The sequence below is a fragment of the Plodia interpunctella genome, chromosome 17 (assembly GCF_027563975.2).
Source record: "Plodia interpunctella isolate USDA-ARS_2022_Savannah chromosome 17, ilPloInte3.2, whole genome shotgun sequence".
NCBI lineage: Eukaryota > Metazoa > Arthropoda > Insecta > Lepidoptera > Pyralidae > Plodia > Plodia interpunctella.
This window is the reverse complement of record NC_071310.1, coordinates 3,701,100-3,722,854: the sequence shown is the minus strand read 5'-3', so window position 1 is coordinate 3,722,854 and position 21,755 is coordinate 3,701,100. Positions and strand designations below refer to the sequence as shown.

The 21,755-nt window shown below is 36.3% G+C and overlaps 3 protein-coding genes across 5 annotated transcripts in view; 2 read left to right on the top strand and 1 right to left on the bottom strand.

Moving 5' to 3' along the window:
• The window catches only part of Pli (Pellino), a 62,782-nt gene extending 55,521 nt beyond the window's left edge, over positions 1 to 7,261 (top strand). For all 3 annotated transcript variants that reach the window (XM_053758048.2, XM_053758050.1, XM_053758049.1), the window contains exons 7-10: positions 1,427 to 1,583; positions 1,970 to 2,150; positions 2,491 to 2,624; positions 3,257 to 7,261. In XM_053758048.2, the coding sequence (XP_053614023.1) occupies positions 1,427 to 1,583; positions 1,970 to 2,150; positions 2,491 to 2,617 (465 nt within the window). In that variant the 3' untranslated portion in view covers positions 2,618 to 2,624; positions 3,257 to 7,261. The remainder of the gene's footprint in view (positions 1 to 1,426; positions 1,584 to 1,969; positions 2,151 to 2,490; positions 2,625 to 3,256) is intronic.
• Positions 7,024 to 10,527, bottom strand: Wdr92 (WD repeat domain 92). Its single transcript, XM_053758051.1, has 6 exons — positions 10,129 to 10,527; positions 9,883 to 10,010; positions 9,227 to 9,444; positions 8,750 to 8,872; positions 8,236 to 8,348; positions 7,024 to 7,820 (listed from the first exon to the last, which is right to left on the bottom strand). Exons 1-6 carry the CDS (start codon positions 10,410 to 10,412, stop codon positions 7,613 to 7,615), a joined length of 1,074 nt encoding a protein of 357 aa, XP_053614026.1. The 5' UTR covers positions 10,413 to 10,527; the 3' UTR covers positions 7,024 to 7,612.
• A 320-nt stretch (positions 10,528 to 10,847) lies between these two features.
• LOC128677301 (CXXC-type zinc finger protein 1) lies at positions 10,848 to 16,229 on the top strand. The gene is made up of 10 exons (XM_053758047.1): positions 10,848 to 11,043; positions 11,117 to 11,238; positions 11,391 to 11,554; positions 12,106 to 12,232; positions 12,564 to 12,665; positions 12,859 to 13,042; positions 13,473 to 13,670; positions 13,961 to 14,170; positions 14,708 to 14,955; positions 15,885 to 16,229. The coding sequence occupies exons 1-10, from the start codon at positions 11,017 to 11,019 to the stop codon at positions 15,988 to 15,990; spliced, it is 1,488 nt and encodes a 495-aa protein (XP_053614022.1). The 5' UTR covers positions 10,848 to 11,016; the 3' UTR covers positions 15,991 to 16,229.
• Positions 16,230 to 21,755: the final 5,526 nt, after the last annotated feature.

The window sequence follows — 21,755 nt, the reverse complement described above, 5'->3', positions numbered from 1 at the left end:
CGATATTAAAACGAATGAATGACGTAAATTAAACCGGGCATCCAGCAACGCATAAGAACAAATATACCTACCTACCCTCACATTAAAATATTAAACACCACGGAAATAAGTATTTTTCTTTGTCATTTCCAAGATAATAATGGCGAAATAGGAATCGATGTTATTTTGAAAATTGTAAAAAAATAATATTCACGTAAGTACAAAATTAATAAAATACAGTCTTATTTTTAAAATAAGTCTAAATTTGACTGGCCTCGTGGCGTAGTGGTTAGTGACACTGACAGATAATCCGGAGGTCGTGGGTTCGATTCCCACCCAGAACAATTGTTTGTGCGATGAACATGATAATTTATTCTGTGTCTGGGTGTTTTATCTATAATATGTATGTATTTAGAAATTTATATTTATTAATTGTTTTTACTACCCATGGCGTTATATGAATGTAGTGACATATTTATTATTATTAGCCAATGTCCAGCAGTGGACGTCCATCGGCTGAGACGACGATTTATTATTATAATTAATATTGTAGCCATCGCTATAAAACGGTGAGTCTTAAAAAAAGGCTATAAGGAGCCTTTTTGACCGCTAAAATGATAAAACTCTAATTACGACGCCAGTCTTGTAAAAAGGCTTTAAAAAAAGCCTAGGCCTAAAAAAGCCTTAAGCTCTTTTTTAGTGAGCAATTTTAGAACTACTGTTTCGTGAGTCCGCCTTTAAAAAAGACTCGCAAGCTTTTAATAGGGCTAAAAGGCTCGAGCCTTTTCGACCGCTACAATTGTGAGTCCGCCTTTAAAAAAGACTCGCAACTTTAAATTTAGGGCTAAAAGGCTCGAGCCTTTTTGACCGCTACGTGCTACAGTTAGTGCTAAATACCCACAAGTACTTACAGCGTTCGCGACCCGGTGACCCGTCATTGTGTACATGCGCGGAACTAGACAGCTGCTTATCTGTGCTTTGACATGTCACGATCAGTGACAGTTGTGGCGTTGCGTTGATAAACCAATTCTTCCCTAGCTAATGGGGGAGGAATTGCCGTGAAATAAATAAATTATCAATGGAAGCGTGTAAGTTACAGTATTTCGTTAAGTCAATTCAATGAAATTCATACATTTTATGTTTTAGCAAAGAAAGTAATCTCTCTCTCATTTTTGTGTTTTTCCGCACGACTTTCAGACGGTTGTCAGACCATTGGCATGCCAACGACAGCCAGGAAAGTAACCTATTTGACTGTATAACTACCCTTTCCCGCTTCGCTCGGGTAAAACCATAATAATACACATAATCCTTCCTCAGGAATTACACTAGGTATATAAAAAAATATCAAAATCAGTTGTGTAGTTTTTAAGATCTAAGCGTACACAGGGACAGACAGCGGGAAGCGACTTTGTTTTATGCTATGTAGTGATAGTGATTAATCTTACAGACAAAACGTGTATTGGAGACACTAGTGGACGAGCTGAATGCAGGCCGGCCTCAGTGCCCGGTGGGGCTCAACACGCTGGTGATCCCGCGCAAGCTGTCCTCGCACCACCAGGACCTCAACCAGCCCTACGTCTACCTCAACTGTGGACACGTGCAAGGTAACAATTGTTATGTATTTCATTTAGTACGTATTGTTTATGTTTGAATTTCATAGGAGTGAAGTTGAAAAGTTTTTATGAGAACTAAAATAGTAGATTATGTACATCAAGATGATCGATCAATCGAAACTTTTGCATTATTATCATTGTAGATTTTTGTTTTAAAAAGCAGTGTTATAAGACCACAATTAGTTCAGATAAAGATTTTACATACTTTCTGTGATTTCACAACGGGCCTGACGTTTCTTGGGGATGTTAATGTTGCCTATCAGCTGAGTCCTTAGTCATCTCGTACGACATTCACGGGAGGGTACGGAGTGGTCCTATTCTAGGACGGAATGACACCACAATATTAATGTAATGTATTCGTCTTAACACCACGCCAGGTGAGCACTCGTGGGGCGCGGACGGCAGCGAGGCGGGCACCCGCCGCTGCCCCATGTGCCTGACGGCCGGGCCCGTGGTGCGCGTCTGCATGGGCATCGAGCCCGCCTTCTACGTGGACTCCGGCCCGCCCGGCTACGCCTTCAACCCCTGCGGGCACATGGCCTCCGAGAGGACTGTCAAGTGAGTGCCTTCTGGGGGCTTTGCGGTGGAATTTTGGATGATTTGCGTGCGCGTATTTGATTGACCATGCAACCAACCAAAAGGCGCGCACGGTCGATTGACCATCCAACCAAAGTGTGCGAAGTCTATTTACCCAATTTTTCGAAACGATTCCTGTTGTTTTTTAGAATATTCGTTCTTTTTATTGAAAATACATTGTGTTTGCTCTACAAGATATTTTTACCTACATTTACCATTAAATTCATTAAATAGTTTCTTCCGTTAGTAACTGGCAGAGAATGATTTTAGCATTAAATTCGCCTTTGTTGATCAATATTTTCTTAACTTGGAACAATTGCAGATACTGGGCCACGGTGGATATCCCGCACGGCACGAACGGGTTCCACGCGATCTGCCCGTTCTGCGCGGCGCCGCTCGAGGGCTCGCCCGGCTACGTGCGGCTCATCTTCCAGGACAACCTCGACTGAAGCGGAGGTCAGTACTTTGTCTACTTCCAGCTCTGCTGCGGTACTTCTTTCTTCTTTGTAAATCGACGGCAGATCTTCAAACGCTCTATTGGATACTAAATATTTCTTTGCCACCAAGCTGTGGCTTCTCAGAAGATGACATCAAGACGAAGTGAAACATTAAGAAATTGGTATAATCAAAGTAGATCTACTACAAGTACACTAATATTTATATTACAATGTAACCTAATAGCAGACTGATGAGTAATGTGTTTAAATATTTTCAACGATTTCATGTGCGAAGAAAATGATGAGTATACTAGAGGAGGCGAGTGAGATTTCTTATGCCAGCTTCCACACTGTCGCCGAAGTCAGACACATGTTGACGCGAATGAACATTGCGTAGTTGGTATGAGTGCTTTTATTTGCCGCAACAAGCAAGCGAAAAACCGGCAATGTATATCGAATCTGCCAAAGTTTGGCAAACTGTTCGACGACAGTGTGGAGCCGGCATTACGATTGTGACAAGTGGAAATGTCTAGTTTCTGCCTACGCCCATGGGAAACTAGCATATAATTATCAAATCAATTTAATTATTATCAGGTTTTTGTCGATGGAGTATTGTATATATTTTTAGATAATATAATTATTTCTTTCCAGATTCGTGACACGTGTCACTGGAGACGAAGCAGTGTGAATCACGTGGTCAGTTTGTATGTGGCTCTGTTACTGTCTCCACAATGTCCATAACATATTTCCGATCTATAAAGCGTGTATGTTCTATTTACGTGTTGTATTTGGCCGTTAGCCCTGTTTGGTTTACTTATCATTTATGATACCGCCGTCTCGTTAAAATGGCGTTGTAATAATACCCACAAAGTATACAAGTAATATAAAAAAAAATTCATTGAAGATCCTGATTTTATACACCGATTTTGAATGATTCGTGGAATGGGGCGGCAAAAAAAATCTTATGATTTTTTTTTTGCTATTTAGAATTAGTCCTATAGCTAAATCCTGCAGTGTTTCATATAATAAATAGATGGATAAATCATGGCATCTTGTTTTTATTTCATGACCACAACGCTTTATATATTGGAAATGTATACATAATTTAAGCCAATGACGCACCGACGGTAAACTAAGGAATCTCACGTACGTAGCTTCCAAAATGCACGTGTAAACTTTTTACAATCATTATATTATTTTCATTATAACTTTAAACAAATGTTTAAAGAAGGTATGGCGTATAGAACGATTTAAATATCAACGGAAGAAGTCTATTCCATAATCATTTAAACTGTTATTTTTTTTATTTGTTCTTATTGTTTTTTTTGGTAAAATAATTCTAAGGTATACTATTTCATAAGGTTACATTGACAAGCAATATATCATGCTGCCTCACAATCGTTGAATAATCGCATACGGATACACATAATAGTCTAATCCTGTTGAAACAGTAATATTCTCTATACGCCTTTTATACTAAAGTTGATTATGGATTGAGAAAATTAATATGAAATGTAATATTTAAGGAAAGGCTATATTTTACGTTCAAAATGGTGTCTGTATGTTTGAATAAGCTATAATTATTTATTGGTTCATTCGTGTATAAACTTGACGAAGACGTATAAAGAAATATGTATTGAAATGTTTTGTACATCGCTATAACGAGGTCAGTGTGTGAATGATAAGCGTAACTGTTCTCAAATACCTCCAAATTATTTTGCGCGCAATTTATTGATGTTGGATATACATAAGGTTCTATGAATTGTATAGCTCGTTCATTGCTGTGTAGAAAGAATTTCGTACAACACACTGAGCTTGTCGCATAAGTATTCCAGAAGAGAATGCAAGATTTCGAATCGTCAATACGCGATATATTGTATTCTACATTGACACAATCTTTTGTATATTCATTTAGTACAGTCAACTGCATATCAAGCTGCCCTGCATGGAACTAGGTGGAGGTAATCAATCAGTCTAAAATATTTAGTATTTTAGACTGATTGATTACCTCCAGAAATAACCATCCATAACGCTGTGAATTTTGTTATATGCAGTCGACTGTACTGTAAGTTGGCTGTTCGAAATTGTGTTTGTTTGAGACATAGCATGTTTAAAAAATATTTTATCAGACAATATTTTTCAACTAACGTGCATAGAGACAGATCATAATGTGTCTTATTTTAATAAAGGCAAATGTCTTATTAGAGTTTACATTCGTGGCTCACTATAGATTTTATAACGATTTAAAACGTTGAATATAGCAACACCGCCCTTATGTGATAAGTGAAGATGCATATGGAACATTTAGTCGGTTCGTGTAAATATTTATTATGCTAACTCCTATGCCTTAGTGTTAGTAATTTATGTTGAGTGTTTCTGTAGCGTGTGAAATGCTTTATAGCGTAATACAGCCTTAGCCTTAGACACAAGCCAAATAAAAGACATAAAAACTAAATTACTGGCCTAAAATATAGCTCTTCTTTTTTCGAGTAAAAAAAGAAAGTTCTATTTTCGAATTTGTCATTTATTTTTATGTCTGTATTTGGCGAAACGTTTTTTTTATTGTTTGGCTTAGCATAGTCGTCATTTGAGACATGATCCTAAAATTAATCGTCTCCCACAAAATATCCGACGATTTTCATCTATCGTGATAGCAATGCCATGTATATTGTTTATAAACAGTTATACTAATAAGCGTTTGTATTAGATTGTAATAATTTGAACTTTCACTCTATCTAATAAATATTTTGTGTGGAGTTTGTGTAAGATGAAATGTTGACGGTAAACTGCTTGATAGACGGCGCTGTTGTGCTATATTGTTTATATGCAATTTTCGATTTACAAGTATTTCAAACCAGAAAAAATATTAATGACCGATGATATAGTGCAACAGTCCACTTAAATGTATCGTCAATAATTATATTTATACTGGAATGTTGAACTTACAATGTAGAAATGTTAAAGAGTTCTTTAATCAGTTGATATAAGCTAACAGTGGTAATCTTTAATATAGTCTCTGTTATAATGAGAAAAATTTACCTTACCACAACAATAAGCGGGTCCGTAACCATAAAAGTACTGGTTTAGTCTGGAGGCCATTTTTTCCTTGTAGTCCAACTGAGTAGTCTTACCAGTTGAACTAAATGGAATTTTCCCTATATTTCTTAGTCTGAGTAGTCTTACTAGTTTAACTGCTGGGAATTTTTCTCAATAAATACTATCAGGCTTAAATGTGTCAGTCATAAATATTGCTAAATTGTGTGCATCTGAGACAGGATATTAAAATAATTACGTACAACTACGTAACATATTCATACGTATACTATTGAAAGTATGCAATATATAATTGAAAGACACTTTCCAATAATTAAATTTTGCGCACTAATTGTTGTGGTGATGGCAAATGCAGCGTTAATGGAACTTGCGGTACTTTGATGGGGTTTTGTAAAAATAGAGTAAGATAGACTGTAGACCGTTAGCTTACGAGTTTGACAATTTAGTTTTTGTACAATTTGGATTCACTAGTTAGTGGATTAATTGCCTTCGAGCTGAGAAATTGTAAACGTAATGGTTATTCATAGTAATTGGTGGACTTCATAAAACGTTTTCGGTGATGACGACACTCTTACGATCGATTTTTGTAATGTTCATAATTTAATAATGCGTTTTGTTTGTCAATGTAATAAAGAATACTAAAGATTTATATATGAGAGTATACAGATTTCCACTGTTATACAAAAACAAATTATTGTCGTCGTTGAACAATTATAATAATTATATATCGATCCTTCAACTTTGCATATTACAATGTCAAAACAAAACGCGGAATCAAATTATCAGATTTTTTTGTATATTTTCGCCAAGCGTATAAAGGCGGAACTGTGCATTTTGTTCAACCAGGTACCAATTGTTTAAGACTATTGATTTGACAGTCATGGCGATGACGGCGCAGACCGGGGTCAATGAACCCTCCTGCGCCAATATAACCGTATGTCCACACCAACAAATACGAGTCTATCTTTTATTAGTACTACAATGCTAAAAAGAGATAGAAACATATTCGTTTGCCTTCGTGGCACGGTGTGGATGTAGCTTAAAACATGCTTGTGTTGTAAAAAATTACATTGCACTAGATAGTTTATATAGCGTTATTTTGATTAGAACGTTACGATGTAGTGGCGCTTGTGTCGACCGTTCTGCACTTCAGTCTAATCTGTATGTTTTACAATTTATGTGAATATCTTTATTTTGTCTAATCGAGATCAGTCCATCCAATTCGATATGAAAAATTAATTTCTATGCGTTGTTTTTTTTCATAAAGCATCCGATTGTTCCCGGCAAAATTATGTTAATTGAAAATGGGCTTTAAATAGTCCTATGTCGATAAATAAGAATCACTTTTAAAAAAAGATATGTTACCCGTAAGAGGTGTCAAAAAATGCAAAGTAAAGATATTTATGCAAATTAGAACTCTATCCAGCTATAGTTAAAGTTTATTTTCCAAATGCAAAGTGATCATAAACAAGACTTGGCCTGACGTGCACAATCGTTAACATGTTCTAACATTTATTAGTGGTAAAGAACTGAATGCTAGCCTTAATTTTATTTATGATAAGTGCTAGGATAATAAAATCACTCTTTTGAGTTAGAAAATTATCATGATGTTTTATTTCAAAATCACCTTCACAAGTCCAGCGTAGCCAGATGAGATATAACATTTGGATAAAACTCAAAGCGGTAAGATAGGCTGTCTTGTTTCTTCTACGTACGTATTTATTGTATGAGCGAAATGTTGATATCGATGTACAGTTTTTTGTTCGAATAGATCAGAAGCAAAGTGTGGGGAATGAAAAAAATCCTATAATGATTATTTAACACTAACTGCGGCCCGGGGTTTCGCTCCCGTGGAAATTCCGTTATCAACTACCTTTACCTACCTTACTTTGAACCCTGAGAAAACATTAGTATTTACTTATTTATAAAATAATTTAATAATCATAACCTAAATTACAGCAAATTGAGCTTGGTAGTAATAAGAACCCTAATACACTGGTCGTACGCGGTGCAGACAGCCAATCCGGTGTGGTCGCGGTTCCAGTCCAGCGCGTTGATTGGCTGAGAGCTGATCACCATGCGCTGCAGCCGCTTGAGTTTCCCCGGGACGCCCACCGCGGCGCCCTTGTCGTCCGTGCGGCATCGCTGTTCGGGGTATAAGCTGCAACAGAGTAATCATAAAGTTTTTAGAGGGCCTTGTTAAGGACGAAGCAGCAGCCAGCGTTGAGCGAATGAAGTCCGGGTTGTCACAAAATATTATTAATTAATAATTTCGCATACATCCGTAATTAATAATCTGATTATACAAAAGTTACAGCCCTTGATTAAGATCCCAACGCGTCTTTCGATCCGTAGGTCGTTGGGTTCGATTGTTCGACTAAGGGACAATAGTGTTATATATAAATATTGGTAGTCCATAGGCAACATAATTCCTAAAGAGGGTTGGGCCAGGAGGGCAGCTAGTAAAATCATCATCATCATCTGCAGCCCTCCGTGGCCCACTGCCGGGCATAGGCCTCCTTCCGTCTCCGCCAACCATCTCTGTCCTGGGCCATTGTAAAATCATTAGTACTTACTATTTCCATAGCGTAACGTGTCCATTGCCCGCGCATGTAATGAATACGTCCCTATTTTGAGGGAGGTGTCGCGCCACCCATATAGTACCACTTTTGGTTGTGTTGTCTAGAACCTAGAACAAACATTTTAGTAAAGCGAAGTATATCTGAGCGAGACTTTAATATGAAGAAATACAATATGTGTTTATTTTAAACGTGTTTATTTTAAAATACATATAATGTATATGTGGAAGTGAAAGCTAGTTTTTTGTGAAAACAGAGCATTGGATTGAGGTGGTTTTGGTGTGACGACTTTATGCCGGGTGGAGCAGCGTAATTCTACCAACTGGTGTAAAGGCACGGGCCGACCGTTCTACAGAAAGGGATAAAGGTATATAAAATAGATGCAGGACGGCTGTACTTTTCTTCCGTTGTCGTTCGTCTGTTAATCGTCTGTTAGTAGGTATCAAACTATGTTTTTATTCTGCCTTGACATTCGTTAATTATTACCGTACGTTATTCGTTATTAATATACCTGAGCGAATCCTTTAGTCGGGTTTTGTGTTCTGACATCGAAGACATGGAACTTCCCTTCGAGGGTAGTGGCCACTATTTTATTCATAGGAATGTCCTTGCGATCAAACTCAACTGAACACACCTGAAAAAAAATACAATCAAATACACAGTTAAGCTAAAATGGACTCAATTGATGAAGTATCCTTGATCCCCGCTTGGTATTGCCTTTCTTAAAAATTTAAAAAAAACCACTGGACTTTACTAATAACACAGTGTAATGACATTTACACAGTTGTTCGATGGCCTTGCTAAAAGGGAAACAACCGCCAGTATTGACAGTGCAGTCAGGCTTGTCATAATGAATATCTGTATTACTTTTTCTAAACTCGAATAAATCCCTTTATTTAGCGGTCCTCCCTCGGACTGTAGTCTAACCAAGTAGTTTGGTCGGTGTAAATAATGTTCTAGTACTTCTAAAATACTTTTAAGAACCTACTCCATTTTTCAAATTGCACTCCCATCTCAATGACATGGTACGGAGATCGAACATTTTCAGGTCACCATTGTCATAACCGGCAAGCACAATTCTCTCCGCGTCGTTGAAGGAGTTGCCAAACGCCACTGTCCAGCAGTCACGACGACTCTCGCCTTCTCTCGGTTGCATGTTGGCTACGGGCTTGCCTCGTTGACGGGGGTCCCATACTTTCACTGTGCCTGAAATTCATTATACCATAGCATAAACATAGAGGTACTAGTGTTTTGATTATTAATTGATGACAAGTGCCTTTTGTCACAGTGTCTTTTGAAATGGAGAAAACTTCAACATCTAGAAGTTATGAGTGAGTTTCTATTAGATGGAGCCGATTCTTTCTTGTAGACGTTTTCAAATAGCTAGTAAACCTACTAAACATGGCTTGTGATTCCGATGAGATTATTATCCTTTAGTCATCTCATAGTCTTGCCTTGGCACCAGATAGGCAACAATATACATTTCAAGGATGGTTGATGTAATGATGAAAAGTTGAGGTTGTTGGTTGTAAAATCATACCAAATCCTCAAAGTTTACTTTGATGGCATATGCTGATATGCTTTTTAATAACAAAATTGAAATTACACTTCAGATCCTTGTCCAAGATTCAAAGAAGATCTTACCATCACGACTTCCAGTGACAATTTCTGGGGCACCGCAGTTTGTTGTGTTCCCTCCCATTCCATCTATTGAGTTTATAATATCTTTGTGCTCTCTTGTTATGTAAACTTGGCAACTCTTCTCTATATCCCTGAAAACATTATTATTATGTACATGCAGGCATTACTTTTTGATACTAATGCCTGCACGTAAGTACATAAAGTTTGTGACTTGTACTGTAATATAGTAATTGTTTCAACGAATCTTACCATATTTCTAAGGTGCCTTTAAAATCACCGGTGGCAAGCCTACGTTCCACGTCGCTACTCGCTCCAAAAGTACCACATTTGAATGAGTTAGGTCTTTCAATTTCCTTTAGTTTCTTAGCTTCTCCCGATGTTATTTCATAGACTTCTACCATTCCACTTCCCTTTGGCAAAGACCCAATGACGACAAACTTCGCTGAACATGGAATCCATTTGCAATCAAATAGTGTATGATTCAAATTACTCTCTATATGTGTTATTATTTGTGGAGTATCTAGATCTTCCATTGTTATAGAAGTTACTGTTTATAACTTTATTAATTCGATAACTTTTATAACCTAAAACGATAAACATATTCGTTGCTATAGCAACAGCAACAGACAGCTGTCTTTTCTATTTTTTTACTTTTATTTCTGGGTTTAGGCGCTCTACACACTTTGCAATCATGGATGAGAATATAGTTTCAAAAGCGGTGGCGGCAGCGTCTGAAGGGGAATGAACAATGATGCCACCATAGATTTAGAAAGGGCCCCGTGCTCGTCTCAATGCCCGTATCAAAAGGAGAACTCAGAAGAAGAGAAACCGTATTTCTCTTTCTGTTTCATACGTGCATTCCTCTCAGTTGCAGCGGCAAGTTGTAGACCGCCGCCGTGTGTGTAAGCTTCCGAAAAGAAAGGGCATCAGCCAGCATCACAAAAAAAACTGTCAATGTCATTTGTCACTAATGTCATTGTTGTTTGCTTCGTTTCGTTGGGTTCATGAAAATCAGAAAATTATTTTGGATTTAAGGAATAAATAGAGAAAATAATATCATTGTCGCTAAGTTAAGTTAGTCGAGATAATTATATCCGATACTTCTTACTTATATAAGTCAAATAAACCTTTTATAAAATGGGAGATAAAAAATACAAGCAAAGTGTAAGTATTTTTTATTATTTTCTTTTAAAAACTGCAAGTTTTGTATAAATATTAATTTTCCATCGGTTTACAGAAAGCAGATATTGCTAAGCAGTTCAATCTCCCTGAGAGGCAGTCCAAGATCACCACATTACTAAATCAGGCTGGCCAAGCATATTGCATCTGTAGATCTTCAGACAGTTCGCGGTTTATGATGTAAGTTTTTACAGTAGCAGTATTAAATCTCACAAAAAAATGACATTACCTGATTAACGGACAGTCCCTTTGGGCTCTGTCCTATAAAGGATAATGAAAAGTGTGCTTGTGTAAATTCATTGACTAGATAAATTAACTATTTATTGTTACAGAGCTTGTGATTCTTGTGAGGAATGGTATCATGGAGACTGCATTAATATATCAGAGAGGGAGGCTAAGTACATCAAGAACTATTTCTGTGACCGCTGTCGGGAGGAGGATCCGACTTTGAAGACAAGGTTCAAGCCACAGAAGAGGGAATATGATGGGGACTCTGGTAGGACATTGATGGATAGAACTTTGTTTTCATTTTGTTTCATGTCAAGTGAGAGTATTAAGTGCAGATGCTAAGTTCACAATTTTGACGGGCACAGATCAGTGAGAATTCAAATATTTTTACTTAACACCACATACACAAATTTAAATGCATGTATTGGATAATATGTACTGGAAGCAAAGCCCTTGGGTTAGTTCTACAAACTGTACATTTGTACATTTAGAAGTATATGTTACAGATCTTATATGTTTGTATGATTCAAAATTAGTTTAACAAGAATCTGTGTAGGAATTTCCGCATGAGGCTGGCATAGTCGCACTAAGCAACTGAAGCCTCGGCAAAAAATCGATAAAAGAAAAACAATCTATGTCTATCTATGTATACCTACTATTTTGTATTCTTCACATATCTTTACTTATCTTACAGATATTTACATCACTCTGACATCACAGTTGACTGGTAGAAAAAGCCCCATTCTTTTAAGTTTTTAGTAATAAAGTAAATAAATGAATTCTATTGCAAGCATTAAAATGAAAACTGTATTGAAACAGGTCGGGATGACAGAAAAAAGAAGCGTAAGGAAAAGGATCACTCGGAAAATAAGTCATCAAAGAGACCGAGCACCAAAGATGGATGCGGGGACTGTGCGGGATGTCTGCAGACACATGATTGTGGACAGTCAGTACTATATATTGATTATATTAATATTTTTATGCTTTTGTACAAATCATTCAGTCCAACAAGTTTTACACTATAAATTAATGTAATTAACATCTTACATAAATTATATATATAAATTACAAATGTTTGAAGTACCTTCAAAATTTCCTTATGCATGATATTAATGTAAAAAACACTAGAAATTTTGAAAGTTTGGCTGTGATGTAAACACTTTGGGAACGACATTGTTGTCTATCTGCTGTCCCTCAGTCGCTTCTTACGATATCCACAGTAGGATTCGTATTCTTGTCTAACAGAAGTCACTATAAAATAATTTGTTCTTCCTCAGTTGTGATGCTTGTGAAGATATGTACAGCGGAAGTAATAAGCTGAAGCTGAAGTGCAAACAGCGTATTTGTATAAAAGCCAAGAAGACTTCAAGGCAATCTAGGTAAATATATTTACTTGTAAACTTTCACTTTCTCCAATCTATGGATCTCTAACTATATGTATTCAATCACACCAAAAATTATCTCAATCGTTTTTGGTTTTTTTTTTCAACAACCGGGTTCAACAAGTTTTCACTTGACTTTTTTAACATAGTGACGACAATAATGCTATGCAATATCTGTTTAAAATTACAGCACGAGAGTAAAGAAGAAGCACCACGAACGCGAGACATACGAGCCAGAAGAATCGATAGCTCACCTGCAGACGGCGGAGGCGCGGCAATGCTACGGGCCGCAGTGCACGCGCGCCGCTCTGTTCGGCTCCAAGTACTGCTCGGGGCAGTGTGGCGTCAGGCTAGCTACAGCCAGGATATACCAGGTGCTATGTAATACTATCTAAAATATAACTGGAGTCATATGACAGTAGTGTGAACCGATACATTCGAAATTAGAACGACAGAGAATGATGTTTTATTTTCATACTATTTGACATCTGTCATTATAATCAAGTTATATTTTACAAAGTATAGTTAAATTCTGCAACTCCAGTCGCGGGAAAAGTGTTTTGTGTATGTAAATTTTCATCCCCTTTTCAGCTACTGGGGAGTTGATTTATGATGTCTTGAATCAAAAAGTCCAGTTATTTTGAATTACCACGGAAGGGGAACAACAGAATTTTACGTGTGTACGAAGTCACCTCCGAAATAAACATATAGTCTAAATAATGACATTTAAAAAAAAATAGCATCGGCCGGGAATATTTCATAAGTTATGATAAAATAATTTACATATCTCTTTTGATCTTGCAGGTGTTGCCGCAACGCATCCAAGAGTGGTCTCTGTCGAGCTGCGTGGCCGAGCTGAAGAACAGGAAGGCCCTGGAAGTGGTCCGCAGCGGCATGGCCAAGGCGCAAGCGGCACTCCGCGCTTTGGACAAACAACATACAGATCTGGATGCTTTAGTGGCGAGGGCTAGGAACGCTACAGTCATTCATAGTGATGATAAGGTAAGTACGTAAAAATCGGTCAAGTGCGAATTGAACTTGCTGGTGAGGGTTTCGTAACTTGATAAGGTACACGCCACATAACGTTTTTTATTTTCGTGCATCTGTCTGTTCGACCGTCACAATTAGCACTGAAGTTAAAACTAAAGCTAACTTGGTCAAAAAACTGACCGCCTAGTGGAGGTCTTAGGTTCGATAACCATAGTGCAGACAAGTACTTGTACTTGTTTTATGTATCAGTTTATTAGTCTATATTTGTTGATCTTGACTGTTGAATATTTTTTATTTAACAGGAGGCTGACGATGAAACCCTAACAATGTACTGCATCACGTGCGGACACGAGATCCATTCGCGAACAGCGGTCAAACACATGGAGAAGTGCTTCGTCAAGTACGAGGCTCAGGCGTCCTTCGGGAGTCGACATAGGACGAGGATCGATGGCCAAAGCATGTTCTGTGACTACTACAACCCTATCAATGGGACTTACTGCAAGCGATTGAGGGTAAGAACATTCTAGAACGGGCATGTATTGTAACTTGATGTGAACCTTATTGCGAGCATAAGGTTCATTATTTGTTAAGTTCGTTTGGTAGTCAACGCCAGATGGGGGATAAAGCATGTTCTGTCACTACTGTCAGTGGGACTTATTGCAAGAGATTGAGGGTTCTAGAACTGTGAGGAAATTATTGTAATTTGAATTGAACTTAGAGGTTGAGGCTAAGAACATTCTAGATACGTCACGAAGTTGCTAAAGGCAATGAACATTCATTGCATAGTATTAACAATAAATAAATGAATAAATAGCACACTCGATAAAAAGAACACGTATACAAAAAAGTAGCTATAGATATATATTACAATAATAAAAATAATTATAATATATATTATAAAATAAATATAATATAATTTTTTTCTTTTGTAATAAAATAAACTTTTATTACATTTTTATTATCATTCGTCATTTATATTATCATTTATTATTACAAAGGTTCCCATTACACTGGCCGCAAAACACATATTCAAGTTGTATTATTCACAGGTGATGTGTCCGGAACATTTCAAAGACCCAAAGGTCAGTGACTCCGAATGCTGTGGTTGTCCACTAGTTCGCAATGTGTTCGAGCCTACGGGGGAGTTCTGTCGTGCGCCCAAGAAGTCTTGTCTGAAGCACTACCAGTGGGAGAAGCTGAGACGGGCTGAGATCGACATGGAGAGGGTCCGACAGTGGCTCAGACTTGATGAACTGGTCGAGCAGGAGAGGAGCATTCGATTGGCTATGGCGTCTAGGTAACTTTTTTGAAGCTTAATCTTCACTTCAATATTACTTCATATTAAAAAACAAAGTCTTCTGTCTGTTCGCGATAAACTAGTGGACAGTTTTTTGTACGGTTTTCACCAATGTGTAGTTTGATTTCTGTAGAAGGTTTTGTTGTAAATGACGGAATGAGGAGGTTAAGGAGGAGGGTTATTTAACCCAAAAACAACAGGCAAATAGCCCGCAGGTTAAACAACAAACAATAATAACATGGCAGACTCCGTATTTCTCTAAAATAATGCACACAGCTTCCAATGAACAGGCAATAGAATTCTTATCTTAAGTTACAGCTCAAAACACCAAGAGATTACTGAGATAGCCTCCGATTATCATCATCCATTACTAACTCTCAAATACTACTTAGGTGGTGGTCCTCACGACCATAAAATCCAGGGCCGTTGCCCATACATCTGGACAAAACCCTACCTACCACAGCAAGGATCCGTTCCCCGCCCCGTACGGGTCTGTTCGTGACAGCCAGTTACGACACAACCACTTTGCACGACAGCGCCAGAACAAACTGAATCTCTAGAAGACAACGCCCACCGAACAAGATTTGAATCCCACTCTTGTCCAATGAATGAAACGGTTCAATCATTCATTTCATTCCTTCGCTAACTGAACTGACAACTGAATAATTTCATTCTACCAAAGACAAACTGTCACATGTCAGTGTTACCATATCGTGTTTTGAATAAAATCAGTTAATCTACAAACCAGATGGCGCTAGTAGTTACTTTTAATCTAACACTGCGACATATAACTTATTATGTTTTATCCCGAGTGAAGCCGGGCGGCGACGGGGCGGCTAGTAATTAATAAATTGATTTACATGCTCAAAATCATGGTATTAATAAAATATGTGTACTTATGAATGTATCATATACCATTGCTTTTTCAGAGCTGGCGTGCTGGGTCTCATGCTGCATTCGACGTACAACCATGAAGTGATGGAGCGAATCACCTCCAAGGTCACAGAGAATGGCAAAGTCAAGGAAGGCTCTTGACACCTCAGCGACACTACGCATAAACAAAAAAAATTGGATAAAAACGAATTGGCTAAAATAGATGGCTGTCAAGCCGCCATTTTAAATTAAGAACAATGTAATTTTAAGTTTTATTGCTGAAATTGTTTAGATTAAGGAATAAGAAAAACTATTTTAATGTGACGCAAGCGAAGTTAGTTAAGTATAATTTTGTAAATAATACTGTTTTTGAAAGGGAAGTAAATGTGTTTCATGAAAAATAAGTGTCTTTTATTTTATTACTAATTCACCCATATCCATCAATTCGGATACACTTTTTTATGTACAACGTAAACAAATATAATGATTCGTCATGAAATAACTAATGAGTAATTAACTGATGAAACAGTTTAATTACGGTATTTAATGAAAAAAAAAGCATTTTATACGGTCGAACAGTTGTGTCCTAAACAATAGGGTGACAAAACTAACACCATACACATGAGAGGAAATAGTATCCGAAATATAATATTTTGATTTATTTAGCTATGTAAGTAGGTATCTAAATGGAACCTTATATCTGTAGGTACAGCCAGTGTTCCCAGTTTCATTCGGAGCTGTGATACCCCAAAGCCCAGGTTTAGCGTTAAAAAGTTGCCATTACATTTGGAAGATTTTGCTAGGACTTTACAACCGGTGGTGCCGGTTGTAAAGGCCTTACGTCAACTCTCTTTGGGAATGCTGTCATTGCCCATACGTTGGTGCTTAGTCGCCTCGTAAGACACCACGGGACGTTATGGAGTGGTCGTATGGTAGGGCGGAACCACACGCTATATTATATAAAGTTAGATTAAACAGTACAAACAAACTAGTTTCTGTTATATGTTAAAGTACTTATAATAATATATTCTAGAGTAAACTCTAGAATATATTATTATAAGTATATATATTATTATAAGTATTATAAGTATATATATTAATTACGTTATACATTGTCAAATAGTGACCAAAAATATTATTTTAGTTATATTAAAACTCATGGTCACCCTGCCTGCCTTGTTTACTACTGTAACAATAAAATAGGGCGACAGTCGGACATATTGTCTAAATCTACGCGTTATCTTTGGTTCCGTTTCATTAAAATCGTATTAGCGCGTTAGATACGGATATGCGATTTTACGCTCGTGCAACTACTAATTTGTATAGAAATAAGTGATTTTAATATAATCTGTTTTAAAATTATTAAATAAAAGTTATACGCTTTAAGCTATAAACTATTTCATACATTGTTTTAAGATATATATCTATATATATTGTTTCTATATGTTACTTTATTTCGTTACAAAAGTAATAATAATAAACTTAACAACACGCGTCTCTTTCTTTATTTTACTGCTTTCTTTGTATGTGTTTTCTGGGTGCAATAAAGAGTTTACAAACGAACACGCTTCGTCATTTAAAAAACAGAATAAAATTCATATTTAAGGGGGCTTTGATTTCATACTTTATATATAATGGTACGGTATTCTTCTTGCGCGAGTCTGACTCGCACTTGGCCAATTTTGCATTTTTAGGCAACTATAAATAAATAAATTCAAATTTTGCACACAAGTATGGAGAAGGACATTGGGACCTTTCATCCCGGAAAAATAAATGTTCCCGTGGGAAATTCACCGTGGGCGAAACCGCTGGCAAAAGCTAGTTTTAAATAAATTACCCGTTATTTTGATAAAGGTATTAATTACCTAACAGATACAGATGCATCAACAATCTGTTACAATTTTCTGCCAAGAAATGAACTTGAATGAATTTTTTTGCTAAGTACATTATTATTAAGCAAACTGTAATGAGTGAAATGTTAAGTAATTGTAAATTGTCATTATTATGACGGGTGTAATTATAATAGATGATATCGATTTACTTAATGCGTTACTAATTAAAATTGCACTCTTCTAATTAAACCCATGGATTTCGATCGAGAAAATGTTTGAGAATTGAGATGCTTTGTATGACGTTAGGCGTTTAAATTTTCTTTACCCGGCCATAGATAAAGTCGTAGACCATAGAATATACAAAATGTATAGCCATTTATACATTAAAAAAAGAAAATGTCTACTGACGACCGAGAGAAATATTTTACATTTTCAAATAAACACAAACCATTGTATTGGCAAAATGAAACAATTAGACAACAATACGATGGCCTCTAGTTATCATAATATCAATATCAAAAGTCGCCCCAAGCGTAGACACGTGCGGTCGCCGTCACCCTCTTTTTGTAACACCCTCTAATTGAAGCGTGTAATTCTTGACATGTTTTGTTAAATCCTATAATTTGACGCGAATCATCATCCTCGTTGACTTTTAAAATGATTTTTATCCTTGAATCGTTTTTGTATCACTTTCTACATTGTAATGGAAATGAGGAAGGTCTGGATCTTACGAGAGGTTGAACTTTGAAGGATATGAGCCATATTAACATAGGTAGGTATTTTATTAGCCCCGACAAAAAGTAGGTAGTTTACAGCTCGCCAACTCTTTTTTCCCACACCAAAAGTAATAAACCAAATAATCCCCATCAATCTAATATTTGAAATAAAAATTTGAAAAGTAGCCTCAACGCAGGTCTTTAAACTATATAAATTCCAAATTTCATCAATATGTCCGGTAGCTGTGAAATCGTAAGAGACTTTAGAATATTAGGAAATATGGATTGGATATAGATATTAGCTTTAGGATGATGGTAAAACCGTCTGGGAAAATAGTAAATAGTAAAAAGAGCTAAGTATATTTGTTAATTGACGTCCTTGGAGAAAAGGCTGCGGTAAAGTTTCTTGCGCCGCTTCTTCTTCACCTGCGCTTTGGAAGTCGGCACTGTCGGCAGTAGACTTAGTTTAAGTAATTTTTGACGTCAATAAGTGGTGATCATCCTAAATTGAATAAAGAATTTTGAATTTGAAAAGTTAAATAAAAATATCTTTTGAACAAGATTAATTCTAAATGTAGTTAACGTATAACCATGTTTAATGAAAGAATGCTGACAGCTGCAAACTACCCTCTGCTAATTTAGTTTTCGGATTTACCCTATCCGCCCCAATTTTGCGCCAAAATGACAAGTGTCAGGTTATTACGTCATCGGAACAATATGGCGATGACGAATCGACATCTGCGATTTTGGCGCGACTAATCGCAATGCGATCTAGTTATCAATAACAGATTAATTTGTCTGAAATTACGTATGCGATGCAAGTGCATAGGGTTTGAGTTTTACAATACGGTAACATGGTTTCGATCTTGGTTTAACTTGACAAAAAATTACATTAAAAAGTGCTTCATAGTTATTATAGGCAATTTCTATAGAATAAAAAAAGAAATTCCCGGGCTTTTCCAACTAGTCAAATTCGATTCTTTTTTTATAAAGTCAAAAAGTGATATTTATAAAAAAACAGAAAATTACGTGACGTGTCGTTTCACGTTGTTTATAAAAATGAGAGAAATAAATAGTGCTGTCGATGACTGATCAGCAAACACTGCACAAATAGCGAGGGTGGATGTGCACAAGTGCAGTATAAAAAACGTATATGAACTATACCTACCTAAATATGGATAAAACAATAATTTGTACCTTAGAGCTTGTGTGACAGTGATATCCTGTAACGTTCTAATTTGGGAGTCAAAACACATTCCTAATATATCTTAATTAAAATTATTATTAATTGCTTAATTAATAAAATTGATGCAATTGAGTGACATTTATTTATCGACTTTGTATTAATATACCTCCAGTCGGAGACAGCTAAGTAAATACTGATTTAAAAAAAAATATGATTACAACTTACCTGCAAGACGAATTTGACTTCAAATATCCCAACGTTTACGTATCAAAAATTCCTTCATACTTATGTTACAAACAATAATTAAATATTGTATTAATACATAAATAAATAAATTAATAATATATTAATTGTATGTGATTAATTCGGACTGATCGCATTGTGTAATTATATTTTGAAGTAGTTGTTATGACCGGTGATACTTACATTTACCGCTATTTTTGTGAGCGATCAGTCCTCTATGGTTTAAAAAAGAGAGGAGAATAAACGCTGTTGAAATGTAAGTACGTTTTATTATTTATCTCTATTATAATAATGAATAATTGTTTATCATCACGCTTATTCATTACATAACACTCGTTATTAGAAAATTCAAGTAAATCTATGTACCTATATTTCACTTCTGTAACGCGGGTATAGTTGACAATTTCAAATATGTATAATGAACCTTTAAATGTATTTACCATGTTCCCGGCTATCCTACATTTATGAATTATTAGCTAAAGGACTAATAAATATTATAGTGAATTATTTTAAGTTATGGGACTAATAAATTATATAGGTTTTTTTGGCTATTTGACTGAGTAAAAAATAAATTTCATAACTACATAAAGGTTATTAAATTACCAAATAGTAGCTCTTAATGAACCAAACACAACAATGTCATTTTGATTGAACAGTTTTAATTTACATTTTTTCTTCTCACTAACTTTAACTAGGAATTAACTTTGACCCCTAAATCATGTCGGCATAGCACATCAATAACACACTCGATAAGAAGAAGCACATTACTGTGATATAAATATAATATATATAAAAAGTAAAGCGGTGGTGGTGTAATGGTTAAGACGCCCGCCTGTGGATCGAAAGGTCCCAGGTTCGAATCCTACTTGTCCCACATGAGTTTGTATACCAATCTGACTCATGTTTCATCGACCACCACAAGGAAAACATCGTGAGGAAACCTGCACAGGTTTCCTCACGATGTTTTCCTTGTTGATTCTTATTAACTTGTGTGTGAAATGGAGAAGGCAATGGCAAATCACTCCTCTAATAATGCCAAGTGTTGATTCTTATTAACTTGTGTGTGAAATGGAGAAGGCAATGGCAAATCACTCCTCTAATAATGCCAAGTGTGTGTTTTATTCCACGTAATAACCACGACCATCAGCCATGAGCAATACCACTATGAAGAAGAATAATAAAAGTATCAGATTTGTTTGGAAAGTAACCTAGGAAGGCAAAAAACTTATATTACATACATACATGTGATGCCACGAGATCGACGTCTCGGTCATAGCCACGTCGTAGGCACATCGTAGCTAGCTCTACGAGCTAATGATCTCTAGCGTTGCAATGCAAAAGCAAGCAAAGTGAATGTAATGTCCGCTATATACTATCGGCAAAAGTTCGCCAAATTTTTCAGCTTCAACGTACATTGCTGGTTTTTCCTTGCGGTAAAAAATGCTTCACACATATGCAATGTTCGTACATTCGTTTCGGCATCTGTTAGAGTTCGCGATAGTCCAGACTTAAAAATATTTCCTTTTTTTTGAAAATAACAACAATGAATCAATCATTCTATATTTCATAAAGTTGTTTATCTAAATGATCTCATTTGTTAATATTTTTGGTTTCGTATCGTATTAGATTTTGAGCACATTATTATACTTGTGTTGGAGATTTATGCCTTATGACTGAAATCAGGAGTCACGAAGACCCGCCCAGCATCATCTGTGACCAATCACAGCCAACCACCCTCGCAGCACCCCGAGATCAGCCAATCATATCGCAGAAATCTGGTGTGCTTACCACCAAGGGTGCAATTCTGGTCTGCCATTGTAAAATAAACTTTATACCGACAGCATAAGATAGTTTTTTTGCCTGTTTTTGGTAAAATTAATAAAATTCTCCCGTCTATATTTCGGGATGGTAAGTTTTAATGTTATGATTTAGTTCAGTTTCATATTCCTC